General features: G+C 39.9%; 1 protein-coding gene across 2 annotated transcripts in view; it reads left to right on the plus strand.

Moving 5' to 3' along the window:
• The window catches only part of KDM4C (lysine demethylase 4C), a 453,801-nt gene that overhangs the window by 292,252 nt on the left and 134,292 nt on the right, over positions 1–27,257 (plus strand). For both annotated transcript variants that reach the window (XM_074953333.1, XM_074953334.1), the window contains 3 exons: positions 1,978–2,159; positions 10,608–10,821; positions 12,100–12,176. In XM_074953333.1, the coding sequence (XP_074809434.1) occupies positions 1,978–2,159; positions 10,608–10,821; positions 12,100–12,176 (473 nt within the window). The remainder of the gene's footprint in view (positions 1–1,977; positions 2,160–10,607; positions 10,822–12,099; positions 12,177–27,257) is intronic.

Consider the following 27,257-nt stretch of genomic DNA (forward strand, 5'->3'; position numbering starts at 1 on the left):
AGGAAGGGACAAAAGTCCACAACATTATCTTTGCAGAGTTTTCTAGCAAATTTTTACTAAGGCTGGGAAACAGGTTCCCCTTCACAGACTGAACAGGGAGTTCTACCCCCCCATACCTATGCCATCCAGGGATCCTAAAGAGATCATTGCCATCCATGTGGAAGGTCACATGGTGTGTCTCCACCAATTTAGTCCTGGAGGACCCATTGAATCAACACCATGGTGAATTCCCGGCCCTGTTGAAGTCAGCGGGAGTCTTGCTATTGACTTCAATGGGAACAGGATTTTACTCCAAGTCTCCTGTCCCAGGACCCCATTTTCTACATCATTCCTGACAGACACCTATTAGTAAGCAGCTTCTTGAAGGGAGTTAGACTAGTTTGCCATGCTGCCCAAGGAATTATTTCTGTCTTGCAGTCTCAGTCTGGCTTGAAAAGGGTTCATCATTATCTTTTCAACCCACTAAATCCTGTTTCTTTGTGATTGGTTAAAGGATGTTCCTGATAGGCAGAACTGGTGGCTGTGCCTTGCAAGTCTCCATTGAGAAGAGAGCGCTCTCCTTCCTTCCTTCCATCCCAGTTAAGAAATCCTCTAAAAGATTAGACTATCCTCTGTATGTATTTATGCCTGATGTTCTTTGTCCCTAGAACTCAGGAGAATAAAATTCAACTAGTAGAACTAGTATTAAAGAATCATGCAGAGGTTCTTAGTCCTATGAATAACTACTTGCTTTACTTGAGGGCTAGCTGCCTCCTGAGCAGAAAGGGCATCATCCTCTGTCCTAGAGATATGCCATGTCCTACTCAGTGTTCTCTTCACACATTTCCCAGGTACTACTCAGTAGAAATGATTGCCTCCTGGGAGGATGCCTCTGGATGCCTTGGAGGTCCTTAGTTCAGTGATGTGAGTCAAGGTTGTTTTAATCCTCTCACATTTCATCTTGGGTCTTCCATGTGCAGGAGAGCTACAATTAGACAGATCCCATTAGTACCAAATCTGGGGAGACTTAAACAGAAATTAATTGCATGTTACCTCTAAACTTTTCTTCTGTGAGAGTTCCAGCTCCTTGTAATGAGGACTGGACATTTCTAGCATGTGTGTAGTTTATTTAATAGGGTAAAATTAGTCATTTTCTATGGAATTCCCAGCTAATTTGGTGCAGAGGTTGCTCATAGGGTAAGGTGGCAAAAATCCACGTTGGGGGAAAGGATCTATCTACCTTTGTGGAGAAAAGGGGAAGGAGTAACCTATTAGTCTCAGACACTGTGCAGGTTTTCAGAGGGACACAATGTACAAGTAAGACAAACTTACTTTCAGGTCTGAAAAGGCAGATCCCTGAGAACACCAGATCCTTCTTCATGTGGTGGCCCAGCAGGCTCTCAGCAGGAGGCATCACAGCCACCACTGAACGTCACCTGAGCCTGATCATAGGCAAGGTCTGATTGTCTCAGTATTGCATATTTTTAAAGTCCAAAATATCTGTGCATTATACGCTGCAGAAAATGAATATAAAGATATTTTTAAAAGCAAATTGAAATGCACCATATTGGGAAAACCAACTGACTTGCTTGGTGCTGGTTGACAGGCTCTAGCACTGTTCAGTGGTGAGAGTTAAAGCAGAGTGAATATTAGGAAGGAGACAGAGGTTGGAGGAAGTAAGAGATGGGGGATATAGGTGTTCACTCTGCAGATCTGAGTATAAACACAAATTGTAAGGACTATAAGTGTTGCAGTGCTCCCTGATGCTCTTTATGTGGAGAAGTAAGCATGTAGCACAGGGGCAAAGCTCTCCTCTCCGCCCTGCACTGTGGACCTCTTCACCGCACTGCATAATTGTATTGTTATTTTGCATTTGTTCTCACATGCCGAAGTTCTTTTGACACTGTTTGCTATTCATTGCTAGTGCAGATGGATACTTCAGTATTGTTTGCCTTCATCCCAAGAATACAGTGTTACCAGGTGTTTGTTTTCTTTAAGAACTGCTTGAGATTCCCTTAATCGAAGAGGAAGTGCAAGAAACAGAGTCATGGGCCAAGCCTCTTGTCCACCTTTGGCAGAAAAGAGCACACAATTTCATTGCTGAAAAAGAATATAATGCAGCTGCGGCCAAAATGGAACCCCATTGTGCCATTTGCACTCTCCTTATGCCCTACTACAAGGTAAGCCGGATTCAAATAATTCAGTAGTTATTTGGAAAGGAGTCTTTAATGTCTCTTTTATAGCTATGCATGACAATAAAATTAAATGATGCAAACACTAATCATTTTAGAAGGTTAATTTGTGACATGAAAAGGAAAGGAAAAATTCATTTCTAGCTAAGACTCATTAGTATAGAAAACGAAGTATTAATCACTACATAAGGGGTAAATGATCCACCAGCCACAGTAAATAAATTTTTCAAGAAGGATTTACTGGCAGGCCTCCTTCCAATTTCCTCCCACAGCCTGTGGGTAGAAGGTGGAGTAGCTGAGTGGCTTCTTCGTGGCCTTTACCACAGTCCACGGGCTTGCAAAAACGCTGTATGCTCATTCCTTGCAGGGGAGACAGATTTGAAGACAGCAGAACCATGTAGTTGCAAATCCACTAGTCACTTCCTCCCTCACCCCCAAAATCTCTCTCTTCATTACTGTGGAAAGAAAATTATTCAAGGGAGGACAGAGTCTTGCTGTTTGGCCTTTTCCTGGTCTGCTGCACTGCAGAACCCCTGTGGTTTAATGGTAGTTGGGCCTTTTGGGCAACAACAGTTCACCCAGAGAAAACATCTAGTCTACAGTACTGTTTGATATACATTTGTGGAAATACCAATAATAAATGTCAGGTGAAAATTCTGACATAGAATCATCGAGTTTAAGATCAGAGGGGACCACCAAATCATTTAGTCTGACTTTTGTGATATCACACTGACGAGCAGACTGTTGTCATAATAAACTCCTTAATATGAACAGGATGTAGGTACAGAAATGAGATGATAACTTTCTACTACTCTGTGTAGCTGCAGCCTGCAACTGCCTTATCCTGGGCTTCTTTGTTACTGCTTCCCAAACTGAACACTATATCTAGAGTGTACAGGAAGTTGGGCATCTCTACACTTCCTGGAGGACTTACTGTACGGCACATCTTCCCATTTTTAGATCCCTTTTGAAATTTCCTGCCTGAACTAAAACACTGTTAAATTAAATACACTAGCTGACCCAAGTCTTCAGGTTGCTAAACACAACCTTAACGTGTCTCGATCAATCTTGTGGGACATTTTAGCAATCTTTCCAATCTGCTGTGTTGCAAATCCTTCTCTAAGGTTCTGTCTTATGATCAATAACAGAGTCAGTTTGGGAATGGTTTTCAACTTGTATGTCAGTTCTCACTTCACTTGTCCCAGCCAGATTGCCAGGTACCTTGAGCAGATGCTTATTCCTTCATAAGATTATGCTTTTATCTGTGGTCACTGAGTCCAGAGCGAGGTAACTCCTCTTTGATCATTGTAGCTTTGACTGATCAAATTCTTACTACGTCTTTGTTTTTAACTATGGAATAGGTCTTGCTCCTTTGTCATAATGTTTTGTCTGATTGTACTTTCCTAGACTTTTTTCTCTCACTATCACAGGCTCTTTAGACATTCTTCATTTGTATCCCATATTTGGTAATCGAATATTTCTACATCTGCTCTAAAGGAGTTCAGTAGGTGACTTTCCACATTGTGGTGATGTAGCTCTATAACTGGAGTAGTGATAGATATGGATCTTCTCTTGCATCCATTTCTTTTTTCTGCAAGTTCTTCACTATACGAACTCCACATTAAGATACTTCATTGGCTTGAGGGTATATGGGACTTAATGTCTCATGCTGAAAGTCGTACATTTTAGCAAAGTCCAGGAATTCCCTGTTCTTGAATTGTAGTCCATGGTCAGTTACTACTATTCTCGGAATAACATGCCAAGCAAATACAGATTTAATATGCCTGACAACAATTGCAGATGTGGTATCTTCAAGTGTGACTGCTTCTCAGAAATTGGTTATAACCAGGTGATCATGTCTTCCCAAGTTGAACACATCAATTCCAACTTTGTCCCATGGAATTGCAAGTGATTAATTTTGCTCAGTTCTTTCTGCTGGGAATTTTTGTAGTTCTGATGTTGCAGACCTGGTCCATCATTTCTTCGATGTCATTATTAATCTGCGGCCAGAATACAACTTCTCTAGCTCTTTTTTCGGATTTGGTCATTCCCAGATACCCTTCATTTATTCATTCCAATACTTTTCTTATCACTGTTGGCACTATGATTTGTGTTCCCTTCAAGAGCACTCCTGCAATCACTGAAAGCTGTTTTATAATGGGACTAGGCAGGTGGGAAGTTTTGATTTTTTTTCCTCTCTTACTTATTGTTTGTATCATTGCTTGCAGCTTTCATCTTTAGCTGTTGCTGTCTCCAGTTCATCTCATATGCCTGGAGATACAGCATGTGACACTTACCGTGTTCACAGGTATATTTACTGGTTGTTCCAGGTCATCAAGCTGTGTACTGACACTTGAAGCATAAGTTCTTGATAGTGTGTCTGCCATTACTAAATAGCATCCAGGTTGAAAATCCAGGGTCACATAATACTTTTGTATTTTCGAAAGTAGCCACTATATCCAAGGTGGTGCTTCTCCAAATCCCTTTTTGTGTATGGCAATCAGTGGTTTTGTTCAGCTTATGCTTTGAAGCTACAACCATAGAGAAAGCTGTGAAATCTTGTACATCCATACACCAGACCAAATGTCTTTTTTCAGTTTATGCATATGTCTTCTCTGTGACATATAACAGTGGCAACCAATCAGTTCCATGACACTGGTCTAGTACTGCTCCCAGCCCTCCTTTCAAAGTATCTGTGCAGAGCTTGATGTCCTGCAATGAGTCAAAAAACTGCAGCACTGGAGGTTATGTCAGAACCTGCTTTAAATCACTGAATTCCCTTTTATGCTCTGGCATCCATGCCCATTTGGTGAACAGGTGGAGCACAAGTCTTAGGTGAATTGTGCAAGCTGTATAGTTAGATATGAACTTGCTGAAATAATTCAACATGCCTAGAAGTCTTTGAATTCCCTTTTTATCTTCAGGTCTCAGCATGTTCAATATTGCCTGAACCTTTGATTCATTGGGCAAGATTACCTTCGAGGTCAGTCTCTTTCCCAACTATGTTGTTTTTGTTGTTTGAAATTGACATTTGGCCGTATTGAGTTTAATGTTATTAACTCTCACAGTTTCCAGTACTCTCCTCGGTTATTCCTGATGGTCAGTGGCAGTGCTGCCCTATATTATTAGGTCATCCACAAACACTTTCATATGTGCTACACCCTCTAGGATCTGGCTCATTGTATTGTGAAATATTTTTGGAGCTGCACATGTTCCAAAAGGCAGTCTGAGGAAGCAGTATCTGCCAAAATGGTCTGTTTGAAGTCAGATCTTGGAGCTCTCAGTGTCCCAGGGGATCTGCCAAAATCCAGTGATACATTTAATTTGTTGAAGAATTTGGTTCCTACCACCTGATAGCAGTTCACTTCTTGTGAGCAAGTGGAAGTGTTCTCTTTTTATGGTTTTGTTCAGCTCCTTAGGGTCCATACGCAGCCAGAGTCCCCTCCTTTTTTTCTCTACGGTTCCTAAGGAGTGAACCCAATCTGTCAGTTCTTTCATTCTCTGAAGGATACTATTTGCTGTCATGTTTTGAAGCTCTTAAGGCTTGCGGAACTTTTTGTGTCGTGTGTATCACAGGTTCTTCATCATCTGTTTACTGTATCTTGCATGTTACTGGGAGACACCCATTTCTTGTGAATACATCTGTACACGATGCTATTAATACTTTCATATCTGAGTCTAGGTTGTTGTTCTGTCTCTCTATGTCAGAGGTAGGCAACCTATGGCACGCGTGCCAAAAGTGGCATGCGAACTGATTTTCAGTGGCACTCACGCTGCCCGGGTCCTGGCCACCTGTCAAGGGGTGGGGGGGACTCTGCATTTTAATTTAATTTTAAATGAAGCTTCTTAAACATTTTAAAAACCTTATTTACTTTCCATACAACAATAGTTTAGTTATATATTAAAGACTTATAGAAAGAGACCTTCAAAAAATGTTAAAATGTATTCCTGGCACGTGAAACCTTAAATTAGAGTGAATAAATGAAGACTTGGCACACTACTTCTGAAAGGTTGCCGACCCCTGCTCTTACATCATACATCCTTCTATGAGACCAAGTATCTCACACCTGTGTAGGTCCAAGACTGGTTGTTCGCCTCTGCCACAATCTCCTGTCCACAAACTCTTTTTTTTATTGTGTTCACTTTGTATTTAAGTGTCAGCATGTACTCTCCCGTCACTGAAATTGTTCCCCATTATAGTCTTTCACAGACACTTTTTACTCCTCCACAGTTGTTTTCCTTCCATATCTCTCTTTCAGTGTTTGTTATTACATTTACTTGTGCCCTGGTGTCCATATTGTATGTCACATAAGTGCCATTTGTGCATGTCAAGAGGTGGCTCCTCCTCAAGTGCTCTCTTATAACAGGCTGCAGCATGATAGGAATGTCTGCCTCAGTTTCCCCTCTGAGGCAAACCAGGGACTCTATGCCAAGCTCTCTTGCCTCAGTATTACCCCTTCTTGGGGCTGGTTTTTGTTTTTGTTTTTACAAAACAAACTGCAAATAGTCTGCAACAAAAGTTCCAAAACACAGTCTATCACCCAGTGAAAGCAGTCATTAAAAACCCATTCCATTTTGTCCCTTGACACCCCACATACCATACAACGGAACCTTTTGCCACACCTGGACTCTTTGTCAGTCCTCTTCCATCCCTCGTTGCCAGGACAGCCTGGAGTGCAACCCTGTTCTTCCTAAGTGAGAATTCCCACAGCCTCTCTGCTGGGAGATTATCCTCACTAGGGGAGCAGCCTCATGCCTCCTGGTCCATTTGCCTTCTCACTGTTCCCCTGGGTCCAGCTCTCTGTTGCAGAGACATCAGTGGGTCCAGCTTTCAATGGTGATGTCCGCAGGTAACTTCCTCCAATACTCCTCAGCCTTTTCTGGTTCTTGGCTTCAGCTCTCCGGCTTAGAGTCAGCAGGCACCTCCCTCTTTTGCTCCTCCTATCTTCAGCTCTCTCCAGGCCTCTGGCGCTGGCTCTGGGAGCTCAGCCAGTAAACCCCTCTTGCTGTTATTCTTGCCTTCAGCCCTGCCCCAGAAAACATCATCTTCCTTTGGTAGCTCTCATCTCATGCAGATTTCCTCCTTCCAGGCAACCCTGACTCATCAGATCTCTCTCACTGTCTCTCTCTGGTCCTTTTATAGCTTCCAGGAGCTGCTCCGCCCTCTTAATTGGCCAAATGGGAGCACCTTTACTGGCTTAGGGGAGAGGTGGCCTGACTTCATTTACTGGAGCCAGCCACCTAGTGACAGTGCACATTTTAATTAATCAGTCTGTTGCATTTTCATATTCCTCCTTCTCTTTAAGAACAGCTCTTCCTCTTAGTCTGAAGAATCCATTTTTGTACTTAATACATGAAACCTGAACTGTCTCTGCACATTTTAGTGTAATGGTTGGATTAATTATAGTTTCCACATATTTGCCCGAAGGCTGGACATTTACTATACTTTCGTTGATTGCCACATCACTGGCTTGTTTCCTGCTTTCCATTTTTCTGTCACTGGTCAGTTTAATTTCTGTGAACTTTCCCCTTGCTGGCTTAATTATAGTACTGAGTCATGTGCTCTGTTTCTTTCTCTAGGTTTTTTATTTGTGCTTCTGTTTGTTCTGCTGCTTGGCATATACATATTGCCCTTTCTAGTGTCAGGTCCATCTCCCTTAGTAACTGTTCACAGATTCTTTATTGTTACACCCCAGGACAATCTGGTCTTTAATGAGAGTCTTTTAATATTCCATACTCACAGGACTGACTTTTTAGTTTTAAGTCTGTGACAAACTCCTCTATTGTTTCCCCTTCATTTTGTGTTCTCATCCTAAATACATCTCTCTCATACATGACATTTTTAGAGACACAATGATTTTCAAACAATTTAGTTATTTTTGAACATTTCCTCTTTCCCCACCACCATTTGTATGGAATGCATTGTATACATCTAGGGCTTTGTGCCTGATACTCTTAATCTTTTGCTCATCCTCCAGTTTATTTGTCCCAGTGACTTTCATATGCAGCTCAACTTGCTGCTTGAATGTTTTCCAGGCATGTTCAGCATTTCCCCTCATTCTCAGTGCTGGTGTGGGGGAGTTATGTGCAGTTGCACAGACTGTATAGCAGCCACTGGGTCTCACTGAGTTATGCTGTGCCTTCCACTCTTGGCACCATGGATTATCTCACTGCCAAGGAGACCGGTGTCACAATAAACCCTTTATTATGAACAGGAGTATGTACAGCAATGAGGTAACAAAATTCTCATTACACTAGAGCTGCAGCCCACAGCTTCTGCTTTTACAGTGTGCAAGAAGTGCGGCATACCTACACTTCCTGGAGGACTTACTCTACGGTGCACCCTCCTGTCTATCACAGGCTGCTAACACCACGCAGCCACCTCCATACACAGTGCACATTTGCTCTGTCACTCCGAATGCTTGCAACTTGCAACAATATTAAAGCTGAATCTTGCCCATCAAAATATTTTAAAAATAACATCCTTGGAATGGGACACACATAAGTGCAGTACATCTCTTCATATTTAAGACAATAATTCATACATGGTTTTAGTCCTGGCTTGGAGATCACTGCTTTGGTACCCTTTCCAAATGAAGTGAAATTATCTTTAAAGAAAGAGGCATCGGGCAGGTGCAAAGGATTTTATTGACTCCTGTGTTTGTTTTAACTATTGGGGCTTTGCATTTTCATAAATGAATGGATCCAGTGTAAAAGTGAGACATAGAGTACCAAGTACAAATCATGCTAATCTCAGCACAATAAAAAGAAAAATAGTGTTTGCTATCATTTTAGCCATTCCCACTTCTAGCAGAGCTGCCAGCAAAAAATGATGATGTTTACAGCTGTGTATCATAGCAAATATAAAAACGTTCATGAGTCAGGCCATTCTTACCATTTTTGTGAATTAATTTCATTTTGAAAGAAGTAAGCACAGTGGAAAATAGCAGTAGTTTACTGGTTTGATAAGCTCTAGAAAGCTGCAGATGTTTGGCTGCACAGCAGACTGACCTATAGTATAGAGAGCAGTGGTGCTCAAACTTTTTCAGTCACGCCCACCCCTTACCAGTAATGGAGGCTATTCGTGTCCCCCCTCCCCCATTACTGCATAGCCAAGGCATTCTCAGCAGAGGAACTTGGGCTGAAGGTGGAGGTGGGGACGGAACTGGGGATGGGGCAGGATCTGGAGCCAGAGGCGGAGCTGGTCTGGGGGCGGAGAGGGGATAAGGGCAGAGCCAGGCTAGGGATGGAGCAGGGGGTAGAGTGAAGCTGCGGCTGTGGGTGGCGCTGGTCTGAGGGTGCACAGGGAGTGAGGGCAGAGCTGGGCTGGGGGCTGACTGGGGTTGAGGGAGGAGTGAGGTTGGGGGCTGAGCTGGTCTGGGGGAAGAGCAGGGCTGGGAAAGTGTGGCACTGCCTCCCTGCCCCTCATGGGGGCTGGTCCCAGCCCCAGTGTGTGCCCCTCTCCCAAACGTTCCTCTTTGCCATCTCTAAGGTGGCATACTCCACAGTTTGGGGACCAGTGGCATAGAGGGGCAAGGTCTGTTGAGTTAGGTATGGCAAGCCTTTCCTAACGCAGAAACCCTGCAGTTCAGTGTCTGAGAACCGTAGAGCTTCTCATGAGATGAGAACTCAACATCTCAGATGCTCCCCAGAACTATATATACAAGACCTGAGCCATCACTCCCACCAACACGGCACAGGGTATAGAATTTCTGGAAGTCCTTGAACTAGAATAATTCCTTTGTGTGAGCACTGGTCAGAAGAGGGGTAAAATAGTCCGTGTACCAAATGGGAGTCAGGGAGTAGCTGTAGCAGCGGGGTGGTAATTTGGTTTTTCCTATGGTGCTGGCCAGGAGATTCTACACTGGATCTTCCTGCTGCCAGTGAGGGAGCTCCTGACCCGGGACGGTTAATGGCAGGACTCCCTTCTTTCCCAACTGCAAGTTGTACGTGGCAAAGGAAGGGATACTTTGCTACATACATTGCTACTTTATATCTGGCTGTGCAGAAAGAGGCTGCTTTGTTGAATTATCCTACCTGGTTGACAGGAAAAGAGCCTACTACACTCATATTAACAGGGCACACTAACCTACTCCTGGAGTTTGAGGTGCAGCAGCTTCATAGTTGAATATGAGCTGGATCGGGCCCAGAGGTCTCAAAATTGTAGTGATAGCGAGGATACAATAAAGTGAGCACAGCTGCAGCAGCACTAACTTTCAGACTGCCAGAGTGCTATTTTTAATTTAAGACCTACCAAAATAATCAAGTAACTAAAGAAAATGGTGGTGGTGGATGCTTTGGAAGCAGCTAATTTTCTTTTGAAACTGTGAAACCATTAGTGTAAGAACTGAAGGGGAAAAGTGTGTACACCCAAGTCAAAGTAACAAATAAGCTTTTTGTGTCTTTTAGTTAAATATAAATATTGTGTATTTCCAGCCAGACAACCATAATGAAGAAAATTATACTTGCTGGGAAACAAAATCAGATGAGACATTTACGGCTGGTGAAAAGACTAAACCACTTATTCCAGAGATGTGTTTTATTTATAGCGAAGAAAACACTGAAAACTATCCATCAAATGCCTTCATTGAAGAGGATGGAACAAGTCTTCTAATATCCTGTGCAAAGTGTTGTGTACAGGTTCATGCAAGTAAATAAACTAATCACTCAATTTAAAGAAGTTGTGATTTACAATTTTGCCTTCTTTGCTTTATTATGGTTTTTGAATAGGAAGCAACATATACTGAGTCTATTCAGAACAGTTTTATATGTAGTCCTCAGAATTGTTAGGGTAAAACTTTATATCAGAACATCAAATATTTCAGGAATTGTTAACTTTGTCTGTGAAAACAGCAAATAATTGGAACCCTGTAAATATTAGTTAACCTCATTATGGAACAGACCAAAGCTTTATATCTATAATTTGCAGTCTCATCTGCTGAAATCAATCAAACTTAGCATAATAAAATACCTTTGCAACCATATCACCTTCTTCTGTGATCCCACTAGATTTCAAAAGTCAGGGCCATGTCAGTACTTAGATGGGAGACCTCCAAGGAATACTTTCATTATTAAATAGATGGTGCCCTCCTTCTAAGTCAGTATTGAACCAATAGCCCAGCATAAAAATAGGGGAAGGGGTGATGTTAGAGGTGCCATCTTTCAGTTGAGAAGTAAAACCAAGGTCCTTGACCACTTGTGATCAATAATTGTCCCATAGCACTTTAATTAACTATATGGGCATTAGCCCCAGTGCCCAATCTTTCTCCAGTTATTAATGAGTGCCTACCTGCAATTCCTGTATCCATTCCTTTGTGTAAAATTCACCGTGAACTTTTGTTAGAATAACATGTTCTCTTCCTATTCTAAACTGTTGTTTAGTGTTGTGTTGCCTTGTTAAATAACTAGGGTGAAGCCCTGACCCCATTGAAGTCAATGGAAGTTTTGCTATTAACTTCAGTGGGGCCATAATTTCACCCCTGATATATTCTTCCCCTTTTTAGAAGTGTCAGGTGGAGTGATTTCCTATTTTACTTCAGAGAGGTGCTGTGACTTAATTAGTTAATGTTGGTATAGTACATTGTGATCCTCCTATGTAAGTGCCATATAGTTGAAAAGATTTAGTGTTTCTTCATTTATCTGATTTTTAATTGTTTTCGTATGGAAAAATATAGTGCCTATTACTGGACTAGCAGAAACTAATAACATGGAAGGTTCTCAGAGTTGAGAACTAGATGAATTGCTACCTGTGTGTCCCATAAGTTGATTATGCAGTAGCATTAGACTTAACCTGGGAAGGGGCTCATTATTTAGTCATTTTGGTCACAAGGCATGTGTTGTTTTAGTGTTTGTATACAGCTGAATTGTGTAGAGTGATAGACACCCAGAAGGGCAGAATATATTAGTCAACCCAACTCTCTTATTATAGGTTGTTACGGTCTTCCTTCTCACGAAGTCCATGATGGATGGCTGTGTTCTCGATGCAAAAAAGGAGCTTGGACAGCTGTAAGTTGCATAGTTTATTTAGTTATCCTACTCCCCGCAGACCAACAAAAAAAAGCACTCAAGGTATTGTATCTGGAACGCAGTATATAGGGCTGGGTTCTTCTAAATACACCACTTATTGCTGGTAACGTGGGGGGGGGGGGGTTGGGTCTCTTTTAACAATATTATTAGATTTAAATGTAAAATTTCATTGTTTTGAGCAAGAGAGCCTTGAAAGAATTTTACATTGTCAAGAAAATTGCTAGCAAGTAGATTATATTCTTTGTAGAAAATTGTCCAAGAAAGCATCCCCCAAACTTTGACTAGACATCGGAGGGAAAAGAAGTAATGAAATATACTCTAAATATTTTAGTCCTGGAGAATGTATGCATGGGAAGCTGGGGAGAGCAGAGGAAGGGAAAGCTGAATAATAATTTATCAGCAAGTATGAAATTGTTCTTTCAGAGCATTTATGGATTTACACCAGTGAACGGTCATAAAATATTTCATATCTCAAACCATATATGCATACTGTATGATCAAAAAAGAAAATAATGCAGGGACTAAATGTTATTGGAAATAGATGGATCCTGTCCTTTCAGGAAAATTGCATGTTTTCATAATCTTTTTTTTCAGGAATAATATTTGATAAAGTGTAAACAATAATAAATTTTGTTAAGAAGATAGGTTATTTTAAAATAATTAAAAATTCTACAGAATGTTAACATTTTTCCTCATGGATCAAGCAGATCTCTGACCTGATTAGTTTGCATTAACTCAAACAATGGGATTCAAAAGGTGGTTTTATAACCCATGTCTCCTATATAGGCTCATAGGATATTTTTCAATGTCTGCTCCTATTTTTCATTGTAACTGATGGAAGAAATGTAGTGTTCACTATTAAAAAGTTAGCAATCACTATGCCGTGGTATCTAAAACACTGCAGTATTTCTCTGCACTCAGAATATGCTATAGTTGCTGGATTTCTGATGCCCATAATGGCAACTTTGGGTAAATGCTGACTTTTTAGTAACAACCACTCTACTACTAAGGAATGGCCATTTATTTTTTTCATTTAGCCATCCCATGTCCAGAATTTAGCCAATCTGCCTTCCCCCAACAAACTTCTGTTACGTTTTATGGCAGTTGTTTTCTCTGGGAAAGCATTTAATTTCATCACCCAGTTAAGAAATGCAAAGCTATAAGTGACAAAATTGATTAATGAACACTAACCTCCTGATTTAATGTGGTACAATCATTTCATTATTAATAAATACTTACTAAGTGTGATTTATATGAATCTAATGGATGGGATAACTGAATTGTAAAGCTATCTACTAAGCATTAACTAAACTTGATAAAGAAATATTGGCCCCTTTAGGCATTAGAAAATTAAAGGCCAAACTTTGCAAATTGGCTGTCTACATTGAGCCTGGGAAATTTGCACATGTACCTATTGCACAAACAAACAAACATTCCAAGTAGGTCGCTACATACACACGATAAGCACTAATGCAGATTTTATTTTTGTGTATTCAGTGAGTGTCCACAGTGTAGATGTTACCAACTGACCATGAATTCCCCAGGTTTAAATAGGGATCCATCTAAAAAAGGGACATTAAGAGCATGCTTGAGGCATGGAGGCAGTGTGGTCTGGAAAAGAGAGCACTGGCCTGGGACTCAGGATACTAGTGTTCTATTCCTAGCTCTGGCCTGCTGGGTGACCTTGGACAAGTCACTGCCCTTTTCTATGCCTCAGTTTTTCTATTTGTAAAATGGGGATAATGATACTGATCTCCTTTGTAAAGTGCTTTGAGATCTACTGGTGAAGAGCAAGGTATCATTATTATTATTGTGGCGATGCCTCAACAAGATATGCACTACTATGTCATTGTTCAAATAACTCCCTGTCTTGACACCTGGTGAGAGATATTATCCCTGGATCATTTCTCTTAGAGAGGCTTTTCCCCCAATACCTCCTGCTGTGGTGGTTGTGGTCAGTTGGGACCCTGCAGTTGTATGTGCTTGTGTATTAACTCAGTGTAGGGCTAGAGTTAAGGCATTTTCAGTAGCAAGGCCTACACTCTGAAATTAACTCCTGGTGCAGTTCTGTCAGAGCACAAATCCTATTTTAGGGTGTGATGCAAGACACATCTCTAGGTTCAGGCTTTCCCTGGTAATACATATTGGATTCCCTAAGGCAGCTGGTCATCTCTTATCTGACTTCCGTAAAGAAAACTTACAGTCATGTGCCTTAGAAAAGAGAGTAATAGGAATCAGGGGGTGAAATTTTCAGATATTTTGAAGACGACACAAGTGTCTGGAAAATGTGACATTGCTCACTGTGGTGGGGCAGCTTCCTGCCCCAATCAAGAAGGGGTTAAAGAGCTCCTCTCAACTTAGTCAACTCCAATCCCCTACTCCCATAAGGCCTGTCAGTCCTGGAGGTCCACAGACGGGAGGATCCCGGCTCAGGGGGTGTGGGGGGTGGCATTCAGGCAGTGAACAGAGCCCCCTGGTCCCAGGGAGTTGTCTGCTGGGGAAACTGTTTGAGAGCATCACCGCCTGAACCCCCTGAGTAGTAGGTGCGGTGTACGTATTGACTAAGCTGAGTGGAACAAGAGGGGAAATAATGATTTAAAACTGACAAAAATACTGTCTGATTTATAAGGATGTTGTCCAGTGTTTGCTCAGTGCATAGTTATTAAAATGTATGTATGGAATGGATTACTATTTCTGTAACATGTTTCTCTTTTGCTGGTCAATGGAAAAACTTGTTAAATGCTTTTTATCAAACAAGCAAGAATTTCAGGACTTCGTAAACTGCTTTTGTAATGGTTTTTCCAGAGTCGTGGGTGGGTGCGGGGAAAGGCAAAAGTCAATGCTAGCAAGTGACAGGGTGCCTTTAACTGAGAATCTAATTATCAGTTAAGTGAACAGGGTTAGACAGCCCTGCTGCTCTAACAAAAAGTTTGTCAATTTCCTTTCAGGAAAGGGACAGCTGTGGCATTTCTAAGTGTTGGGGTTGTAAGGCGAACATTCATGAAAATTCCCTGGGTGACTGCAATAGGGATGGAAAGCCACATTGTTGTGTTCAAAATACTGAGAACCTTCAGAACATTTGCTTGAAGTCTGATATTAAAAACAACCTATACCTCTGAGTATTATATACAGCAGTGTGACTTAAGGGAAAAAGCAGCAAGAGTTTACATTTTTTGTATGTAATAAGCATGTTTAATTATCAAAACACAGTGAGGAAAAGTATAAAAGAATATGAAATCCCATATTTTGTTAGTTTCATGTTGAAGGAAGGTAAGAAGTGAAGATCCTGAAACAGCTCCAGAGTTGGAGATTATTTAAGAAATGCTCCTATTTAAAAGCACCGGAGTGTCACATAACAGGGTGATAGGTGCAATATAAGAACATAAATAGTTAGATAATATGTGGTATTGTCATATATTTCATATGAACGGCAGGTTGAGGAGGAATCCTAGGTCTTAGTAGGAAGTTGAGGAGGTGGAGAAGCAGGGTAGGGTTGGAGAGGTGTCTGGAAGCTAAGGAAAAGAGGGTATTGGAGCTGGAGACGAGGAAGCACAAAGGACTTCAAGGTTTCTGTGTTTTCAGGAATACATGAGAATAGTGATGTTTCTAGGAGAATAGGTGGTAAACCAGGGTCCATCTAGGAGACCAGTCTTATATTTTTCATTTGAAACCCTGTGTAAAATATGTAAGTGAACTTTTGTAGTTTTAGATGTGTGTCGATAGAAGTGTTGCAAGATTATTAGTGGTGACCACTTCATATTAATCTAAATACAGTTTTTGGTGACCTGTGTGAAATGAGGAGTTGGCCTCAGTGCAGTTTTTTTTCCGGATTTGTCTACATAACAGAAATCAGTGTCTTAGTGGCACAAGTTGACATTTTGGTTGGGAGTATCAAAGATTGAATGGACATATTAATTGCCTTCTAATTTTTAGAAGTGGTCCCTTGGTGCTCTAGAAGCACATTGATAGGATAACTTTTGGAAATATATATTAGTGCTGCCTATTTATTTTAGCTGTTCTATGTTTACCTGGAAAATTTTCAGGGCTATAAATCTGGCATCTTTTATTAGCACTAAATTTACTTTAAACGTTTTCTCTTTAATCTAGCATTCAGTAGCCTTTATTACCACATTTAGCTTAGTTATGCCAATACAAACAATTTATTTTATTAGTGTGAGCTGTGGGACTTGAGAGAGGATAGATGCTGAGGTGAAATCCTGGCCCTGCTGAAGTCAGTGGCAAATAGGATTGCCAATTTTGGTTGGACGTATTCCTGGAAATTACATCACATAGCATAATCTTTAATTAAAGATTAATATTTCATTCCTCTGGACTCCAGGATAGTCCTAGAGGGTTGGCAAACCTAAGTGGCAAAACTCCCATAGACTTGGTTGCGTGATTGAATGGCATTCTTAATTCAGTAAGGGGAAACATTTGTAATTTTACTTGGAGAAAATAAACTAATACTTATCAATTTCAAACACAACTTTAATAAATTACCGTATTTGAAATTTTATTAATATGGAACCACATTGCAGCCATCCACATGATTCAAAGTTTTGAAATTATTTTTGAATCCTATTTGTCATTTTAGGGTCATGTTTACAAAACTGTCTTTTTAATGTCTCTAAAATGATGCTAGATTATGCTTTTGGCTTTCTCTTCTAGAGATTATGACAATAACATAAAATCTCATAGTTTGCTAGTTTCATTTACTGTGGTTCCCTTTTAATTGATGCTCCTCTTAAAAGACTACAGTTAATTAAAATGCTACTGCCAGGGTTATTGCTCTACCTTTTAAAAATGTGCTACTCACAGTATTCACCACAACCTCTTCCTGAAAGCTTTGTTCTGTCTTTGGGTTCCATGTATTTTACTTTCCACATATTTATTCAAGTGACACCGTCATAGGACCTAATCACATTAGCCACGCCATCAGGGGCTCGTTCACCTGCACATCTACCAATGTGATATATGCCATTATGTGCCAGCAATGCCCCTCTGCCATGTACATTGGCCAAACTGGACAGTCTCTACGCAAAAGAATAAATGGACACAAATCTGACATCAGGAATCATAACATTCAAAAACCAGAAGGAGAACACTTCAACCTCGCTGGTCACTCAGTAACAGACTTAAAGGTGGCAGTTTTGCAACAGAAAAGCTTCAAAAATAGACTCCAACGAGAAACTGCTGAGCTTAAATTAATATGCAAACTAGACACCATTAACTTGGGTTTGAACAGGAGTGGCTTGGGAGTGGCTGAGTCATTACACACATTGAATCTATTTCCCCATGTTAAGTATCCTCACACCTTCTTGTCAACTGTCTAAATGGGCCATCTTGATTATCACTACAAAAGTTTTTTTTTTCTCCTGCTGATAATAGCTCATCTTAATTAATTAGCCTCTTACAGTTGGTATGACTACTTCCACCTTTTCATGTTCTCTGTATGTATATCTATATCTTCTTACTATATGTTCCATTCTATGCATCCGATGAAGTGGGCTGTAGCCCACAAAAGCTTATGCTCAAATAAATGCCTTAGTCTCTAAGGTGCCACAAGTACTCCTGTTCTTTTTGCAGATACAGACTAACACGGCTGCTACTCTGAAACGTTTCCAGTTTATGCTATTCTGGATCCAATTTTCTATAATAAACCATGAATATAGGTTATTAATGTAAATACCCCATTATCTGAGGGGAGTTAGCACCGAAAGCCTGGTGGGAGAATTATATTCTGAGAAGAGGTTTGAATGCAGAGGAAGACTACATGATAAACAACAAGATGACAGGGTGTTCCATCCATAAGGGGACAGCGTGGGAGGATACAAAAAGGGTGGTCAGGTGGGATGGTTGGAAGGAGTGGAAGCAATGGCAGGGATGTTAACCCCAGTGTCCTGGCCAAGTTCCAGCATGGTGACTATTAGCTTTGAGTGGAAAAGGCATTTTTCTCTTTCTTTCCGAAACTATTGTATACTGGTGTTGTCCTGTTAAATAGTTGCTGTTTTCTCTCCAGCATTTTATATTTAATTCACAGGAGAATTGGTCTCTGTGTGTAATTTAATTTTGTATATCTGTTTAAGTTTGTAAAACACTTTGGGATGGAAGGCACTATAGAAATGAAAGTCCAGAAAGCTGTTTTTTATTCAAGTCCGTACTAGGAATATGACAGACATTTGAAAGTATAACAGATTCTGGGTGTACTAAAAGTTACGGAGTCCAGGCTGTTTCGTTTGGTTGGAAATTCCTTCTTGTATTTATTAGCTGGGCGAACTGTCCTCTGAAATATTCAGACACACATTATTTTCTTTGGTTAGCAGCTTTTCCTTCTGTAGTAGTTTAGGATAGGTTCTGTTATTTGTATACATGATACTGTTCTTGGATAGCTTCAAAGATGAAATCTGCCTTTGATCTAGGTGATTGAAGCTGAAGTAGTCTTAAAGGGATTGTCTTACTGAAACACTGAAGTAAGCCAAATACACCTAATGATTCTAGCGTTCGCTGAGAAATTTTACAGATGTGAGAGCCCCCTACGTAGGCGATCAAGAGCCCAAAGAAATGTCTGAATTAGCGCTAACATCTTAGAGACTTAAATTGTGCTTGCCCTACAGGGTGAATGCCATTGCTCATACTGAGTTCCTATAAACAAGGCGTTCCTGTCCTGTCGGTCAGGTGGAGTGTTACTGCTTTTAGGAGTTTACAGGAATACACCGTATTAAGCTGTTTCATTATGTATCTGTAGAACCCAATATTTTTAAGAAGTGACTAGTGATTTAGAATGCCTCTATTTTTTGGACCCCATTTTGAAACACTTTAAAAGCACCATTTTAAAGCTCAGCACTTTCTGAAAATCAGAGCCCTTTAAGGTACTTCAAGTTGAGCCCTGAAAATCACTAATCACTTATGAAAATTTACGCTCCTATATTTCTATAGGTTTACATAACTTTCAGTTTATGGAGCAGATCCTCAGCTGGGTTCATTGTCATGGAGGGTAATTTACACTAGCAGAAGACCTGCTCCTATATGCTTATGATAATAGACTTCTGACTATTGTGCTCATCTAATTAGCCATGTCAATATTTAGGCTTATCCCTGCTTTCACTATAGTTAGTTTGCTAAAACTTTTAAATAATATGAAAATATATTTTTACTTATTGAAATGTATATATTGCAATTTAAGTATGCATTAAATTTTGAAGTATATTAATTGTTCAGTATTGGCCCCAAGCCTGCTTCTCCTGAAAACAGTGGAACTTTTGCCACATTGGTCCTCATGTATTCTCTGCAAGAGTCATGCAACAGAGATATTCTTATATATAAACAAAGTAGTAATCATAGTGCAAAACAGTAAATTGTATAATGAAAAATATAATGTAATATAAATTAGTTTCCTTATTCTTTATAATGAAATGCATAAATCAGATAATTGCAAATATTTATCTCCTTGCTGCATAATAAGGAAGGTTTTGTATAATATAGTGGAACGCCTACATTGCAGCAGCAGCCATATTTTGTGTGAATAATACATAATTATGGAATGATTGCCACCCTGCTTCCGTACCTTTCTTCACCTCTTCAAGTCCATTGAAGAGCAGCATGCTGATAAGCAGGCTTATTCTGGTACATATTAGTACTTTGAGTTCCACTGCTTTATGTTTAACTTTTCTCTCCAGAAAATTCTAATTTAAACGAAACGATGAAAATATTATATGCAAAAGCATTTTGTAAGTTTCCATGTAGTAAATTGTAGGATGGCTATTTAGCTTTATTACCAGTAACTATCACCCAGGGAACCTCCTCTAGCACAGCTCACAACATGTCAGCTCTTATATCATTCAGCATTTGCATGCACCCACATGTAAGATAATGTACATTTATATTTTACTGTGCAGTTGTTGTTGTTTGATAATTATTTTTGAGACAGAGGAAAAGTGACATTGAATCCATCTATGTTAGAGTACTGCTCACAAAAAAATTAGCCACAAATCATCTAAAAAAATAAAAAGACCAAATGATTAAATGATTCATCTGTGTGTAGTTCTTGAAAATGAAACTGTATTCATACCTAGCTTCTGGATTGAGAACAAATGCCTCATTAATCTTAAATACCTCAGCCGGAGAACACTAGTAAAGTCAGGAAGAATAATGACCGACATTTCAGGGAACGCAGCATACCATACCCTGTGCAGGAGTGCCATCACCCCTTAGGCACTCTGCACAAACATACATACCTTTATTTTTAAAAAAAATTGGGGAAGGAGAAAATGGGGAGGAGAAAGGAAAGAAATGTGCTCGTAGATACTTACTCTAAATGATGAAAATAGATCCAATCAATGAAAATGAAAGAAACACTTTGAAGTTATCTTCACTTGGACGCACATGCTTACACCTTTAGCTGCTTTAATCATGCTGAGAACAAAGAATAAAGTAACAAAATAAAGCATCTCTAGATCCTGAGTACATATTATATATTACCCCTCATGGCTTGGTGAATGAGAAGTAATATCTCACTATTTAGTTTACTGAGCAGGGCCACATTTTCAAAGGTGCTGAAGTTGCATCTGCAAAATATGTATATATGTGTACAGTCATATAGGTACATGTGTATTTGTGAGTGCACAGGCATGTTTCCTGGGCTCAAGCCACTGTTTTCACACTAACTTGTAGGTAGTCTTTCCCAAGGGTAATAAAGTCATTTTTTAAGACTCCTTCAAGAAACATTAAATACAGAGGGTGAAATCCTGGCCCTATTATGAGTTTTGGTAATGATTTCAATTGGGTCAAGATTCCACTGTCTGTCATTCTCTGCATGGGAGAAGGAAGTGCTTAAGATCATTTTAGCTAATTTAAAAGCACTGTATTCTGTTATCAAGTTAGAGCCGGTTTTTGCAGTAGAAAACAAATTACTACATTTCATGTGATTTCTGTGATTCTTTAAGTGGCCACAGGCACTCAGTCTTTACATGGAATATACCGAAGGTGGAAGCTGCAAACTGGTCTGATTGGCTTTTGTCACGTTAGACTTGTCCCTGCTACATTTCTAAAGTGAGGAGACTGTGTACATGTACACGATCAAACATTATCTAGTTCTCTGAAAATCTGCTGCTAAGTGTAGTTTTAGAGAGAAAGGAAGGTACAAATTCACTATCACAGAAATACTGCAGACCTTAATCTGCTTCAGAATTTGAAGTCACTTGCCACAAAAGTGACAACTGAAAGATCAGAGATTTTTTGAGCCCTGGACATGTTTCAAGGACGCTGCATGGAGTGTTAATAGTAACCATGCAATAGTTGTTTATTTAGTTGTTCAATTATTTGTATACAGATGTGCTTTAAGTACATTAGTTTTTGATTTCCAAATTCAGATTTAGTGAGAGTGGATTTGTGTTTGATTATATTTCCTGTTAGAAGAGCCTAATACATGGATTGAGGAGGGCAATTCTTAAAGCTCATTTTATTTTGGTTTGGGCCAGGTATTAAAAACGTGACTTGCTGAGGCGTATTTGGCAAATCAGCTAAAACAAGGACATTTAAGACAGCCACTGGAGACTATTTTGTATTGGTATTTCTTTAACTGATGTCTTCTAAAGAGCCATTGGAACATTATTTAATTCTACAAAAAATAATGAATTGGTACAGTCTTCTTATAATGATGCACTGCTGTAGATGAGGTTGTGTCAGGACGTCCATAATAAGCCCCGATTTTCAAGGTTTGATAATTCAGCCATAAAAATGTGCTTCATGTTGTAACTTGGCACACAAAGTCGTAATCTCTAGCGAGGTATTTTTGTTACCAAATTTTAAAAGAATTTGGCCATTTTTAAAGGGAAATTATCAGAATTGGTGTGGCTCCAGTAGGAAAGGCTTAACCTTCCTGATACTTTCTCTGTATTTCTTTTTCAAACCAATCCATGCTGCTGTCAGAAAAATAAATAAGAATAATAAAAGGACAAATAACTTACTGTGAGAATCGCATGCAAGGATTGATACTGGCAATGTGCGTACCTTGGTTTGTGTTTACTGTTAGAATAACAGTCTGTCAGGCAGTGTTTATTAACACACACTTTAGAGGCAATAAGGTTGGAAAGGATCCAAACTGTGAGACCTTCCTGACAGGATTGTTTAAATAGTAAATCAAGGTTTAGACTATCAATCTGGATACTGTCATTTTAACCTAGGAATATAGAAACTACCATAATGGATTGGACCCATGGATTGGACCAAGGTCCATCTAGTCCATTGTTTTGTCTCCAACAGGGGTCACCATGCAGTAGGCAGATGTGAGACAATCTTGCCCCCCACATTAGATACCATGCTGGTCACTAATACTTACAGATTGGCTTAAACCAGGGGTGGGAAAACTACGGTCAGCAGGCCTGATCCGGCCCCCAGGATTGCCAGCCCTGTGTTGCTGCAGGCCCTGCTCTGCTCCGGGAAGCGGCCGGCACCACGTCCCTGTGGCCCCTGGGAGAGGTGGGGCAGAGGGCTCTGTGTGCTGCTTTTGCCTGTGGGTACCTCCCCCGAAGCTCTCATTGGCTGGGAACAGGAAATCACGGCCAATGGGAGCTTCAGGGGAGGTACCCACAGGCAAGGGCAGGTGCGCGCAAGGAGCCTGCCCTGGCCCTGGTGTGTACCGCTGCCACCCTGGAGCCGCTCCAGGTAAGTGGCGCCGGGCTGGAACCCGCACCCCGAACCCCTCCACCCCAACTCCCTGCCCTGAGCTCCCTGCCTGCACCCCAATCCTCTGCCCTAAGCCCCCTGTCACACCCCACACCCCTCCTGCACCCCAAGCCCCTGCCCTGAGCCCCTTCCTGCACCCCGCACTCCCTCCCACACCCTGACCCCCCTGCCCTACATTCATGGCCCTGTATGCAATTTCCCCACCCACATGTGGCCCTCGGGTCAAAAAGTTTGCCCACCCCTGGCTTAAATACTGAAGTATGAGGCTTACTTTCACTTCCAGAATGTTTGTTATTAATTATAAGAACTCTGGATATTTTTGTTATCCATGTGAATGTCCAATCCCTTTTAGAATCTTGCTAATTTCTTGGCCTCAACAACATCCTGTGGCAATGAGTTCCACAGTCTTATCACATTTTGTATGGAAAGCATTATCAGTTTTGAATTTGACACCTTTTAATTTAATTGAATGTCCCATTGTTTTTGTGTTATGAGACAGGGAGAACAGAACTACCCCATCTCTCTTCTCTATACCATTCCTTATTTTATATACCTTTATCATGTCTCCTCTTTAAGATAACAATCCCAGTCTTTTCAATCTCTCTTACTATGAGAATTTGTTCATGCCCTTAATGTGGTTACCCTTTTCTGAACGCGCTCTAGTTCTACAATATCCTTTCTGAGACGGGTTGGCCTCAACTGCATACACTATTCCAGAGGAGGCTGCACCATTGGTTTATGTAAAAGCATAATATTCTCTTGATTACTCTCCATCCGATTCCTTATGCATTCTAACATCTTGTTAGCATTTTTGACCACAGCTGCACATTAAGCAAAAGTCTTCGGGTTCCTTTCTTGAGTTGATGCATTTAATTTTGAACCCTGTAAGGTGTAAAAGTAGTTTAAATTTGTCCTTCCAAGGTCTCAGTATGGGGCCCTTGGACTGTATACTTTTCAGGGCAATGAAAGTAGTTTACTTTGTTTTGTAAAGAGTTGTAGCATCATAAAAATGTTCTGAAATGTTGTCTGTTGTATTAGGTAAATGATATGTACATGAAAATATATATCCTATTACACACAAAAAGCTATACTGATAGAACATTTTGAAGGTTGCAATGCCAAGCACATAAAAATTAGGAAATGCTAGAATTCAGATTGCCTGTGCAACCTTAATTCTGCCCCCTTGTCCATGTGCATTATGACACAGTCTTTAATTACATAATCACATACTGTTTTTTCCATAGGATCCCTATTTTTCCCCCCTAGCTGCCTTCTCAGAAATGGCTGAACCTCTTTGGCTGAAATTATTCAAAAAGAAAAAAAAAAGCTGGCGGTAGACAGCCAAAGTGACAAATTTTTAGCTGAAGCAGTACAATTTTTGCAGTTATAAGCAGCTGAAAACAGGGTCTTCTCATGGGCAGTGTTGGGCAACCTTAATAATAGGTGGTGGTACCAGCCCTGACAATGCACGCTTGTGTATAAATGTTAAGTTTTTCTGAAAAAATAGAAGCTATGTCTCTTTAAAGAGTTGATGTTAAGGTAACACCACAAGTCAGAGACAGTAAACATTTGAAAGGAGGTTAATTGGCATCCCAAAAGGCTGTTTTCCAGCTGCAGTCCATCACCTTGGAGTGAAATGAAAATACACCCTAAGAGAAAGCCCCTTTAAAGAACACTTCCAGAAGACTGTTGTAAAAAAAGGGGTAGAAAACCAAACTGCTTATCCAAAGCAATGAACACAAATCTAAATGGATTTGGGAAGTATATATTGGACATAATGTGAGACAGAAGGGGTATCTGTGTTAATACCTTGTGGGTGACCAGACTGTGAGACTGAGAGAAGAGGGAGGGAGAGCCAGGGACACTTATTTTGAGTTCAGAGGGGATGCTTTGTAGAAGAGAACAGGGCGAGCTGGGGAAAGTGTAAGCCTTTGTTTCTGCATTGCAACTACAGAAATTGTACTACACAGCTTAGCTTTGGCAGAGTTCAAGATTAGAGGCTTATTTATATTTATGATTTTTCTCTAAACATCATAAACTTGTTTTTAATGAGACCATATGAGTCCGAGATTATTTTGAGATAATGTCACTCAGTATAGAATCAACTGTCATCTTCTCAGTGGCAGTGGGGGAGAAAACGGTGCCTATCCTTTGGCAGTTGGCTGAGACAACATCTTAAGAAATGCTTTCCAGTCACAGGTTGCAGTAAGCAGAGGCATGGGAAAAGCCTGTTGACCATGAGGAGTAGCAGAAAAAGGAGATCTAAGATTACAGTACTAAATATATAATTAACTGGGCAAATAGTGAGCTACTTCAAATGCTGCAAACATATTATCAATATTTGCCATGCATTAACCCACCAGCCAAAATACATATTTACCTGAAATGATCCATTCTGGTACCTCTGTTAAATAAAGTTCGTTTTCTAAGCTTCCATGAGTCTATTTTGTTTGTTTTTCAAAATCAAGGATCTTATTAACAAACAAAAAAATGACAGTGAGAGTAGGATATGCTCTGAGGATTAAATGGTGATTCAAAGTCAAGCTGACATCATTTAATTGTTCTGTATCATTTTTACCAGTCACCAATATAGTATGTATGTATTTTTTCTTTACAATGTATGCTTAGAACTGCAGAACAACTATGCATTTTTCCTAGACTGGTTTGCTGTAAAATTTAAATATGGGTTCTATATCATATTAAAAACATAGTTATCTCCCGTCCCAAATGTAACTTTTTTATGAAGCTGCTGATGTGACGCTAATCAAAATCTAATGTGCCACTCTTGCATTTTTACAGTTTTGTGACAAATTAATATTACTAAAAGTTTCTATAGAATGTAACCATTTAGAAGACAAGCATATGATGAGTAATAATTATAGCCAGACAAATAATTCCCAGCAAATAATTTGTTTGATGAATTTAGCTCTTTTTTCTGCTTGCAGAATATCCTTGACAAATCACGAGTTCCTTGGATTCCTTTTTTGTTCATATGCATTCAGGGCATTTTTTAAACTTAATTGATAGTTATATAGTTTACTCTGCGTATTTGATACTTGAAATTCACCTGGGTTAATTAAATTTGGTCACATATGTAATATTTTTTTTCTGTTCCCTGATTGACTAAGGGCAGCTCTTATGATGTGAGTTTGAAGAAGCCACTAGGGCTTTCAATGTCTCAGGGAGAGAGAGCAATTTAATCAGAAAGCAGTATGTGAAAAGGGCATAGCCTAGTTATCAGTAAGAGTACTGTCAAATCTTTGTTTGGCTTGTTTATACACGTCTGTGCCAAGGCTGTGCTGACGGGTTTGGGGAATCTTGATTCCTTGCTGTGTCAAACAGACTCCTATCCCATATAAAATACTACTACTTCTGAAGAGAGTACTCAAGCATGAGTTCAAAAACCGTTTTCTGTAAGCATTGGTGTCAGCAAAATACGATAGCTTGAATGTTGGAAGAAAGTGAAAAAAGGTACTCAGACACAACCAAAGGATATTTTTGCGGTATTTACTCTCATCTAATAATAACTAATAACTAATTTTGAATTAATAAATGACATTCATTCGAACAAACCTGGTCCCCATCTTGGCTGTAATTACAGAAAGACAAAGAGAAGGGAAGTTCACTCAATTTATTTATATGTCAGGCTTTCAGTACAGTTCCTTGTAGAAATAGTAGCAAAGAAATGAAAAAGATGATGTACATGTGTAAGAATACTATAGGCTGGTTACAAACCTTGCCATACCATTGTAAACAAGAGTAGTTCTACAATATCAAATTGAAGAGTACTGACAGTCTGGGTACCACAGGGTGATTGGTACTGGCAATTATACTATTTATTATCTTCATTAAGGATCTGGAAGATAAAGTAAGCTGTAGCTTCAATATGTTCTCAAACCATATGAAACTAGGCAAGACTGCATGCTCACTAACGGAAAGATTTTTTACAAAATACTGTGTAGAATGTTCTGGAGATCTTTAAACAGATGAGCAATTTAAAATGGTCTGAGATTTAATTTAGATAAATGTGAAATAATAGACTAGGGGAGAAATTAACATTCAGTCAAAGTACAAAATGGGAGAAAGTTTCTGTGTAAAGCAAGTGTTGAATTTTGGGGGTGATGTTCTTCTAATACAGTGCACCTGCAACAAAGACCAGTGCTATCCTGAGATATGTATATCTTCTGAAGGGCATGAGCAAGAGCTAGTAGGACATACATAATTTCACTAATGCTTCTTCTGTCCATAGTAGATGTAATTGTCCAAGCTCAGTGCTTCTCAGCACTTAAAGGATTTCTTCCAGCTTCTTCTTTAAATAATCACCCCCTTCCACCAAATCCCCCCCCCCCCCCAAAACAACCAAACTCCAAAATATTC

This window comes from Natator depressus, chromosome 5, assembly GCF_965152275.1.
Source record: "Natator depressus isolate rNatDep1 chromosome 5, rNatDep2.hap1, whole genome shotgun sequence".
In the NCBI taxonomy this organism is placed as follows: Eukaryota; Metazoa; Chordata; order Testudines; family Cheloniidae; genus Natator; species Natator depressus.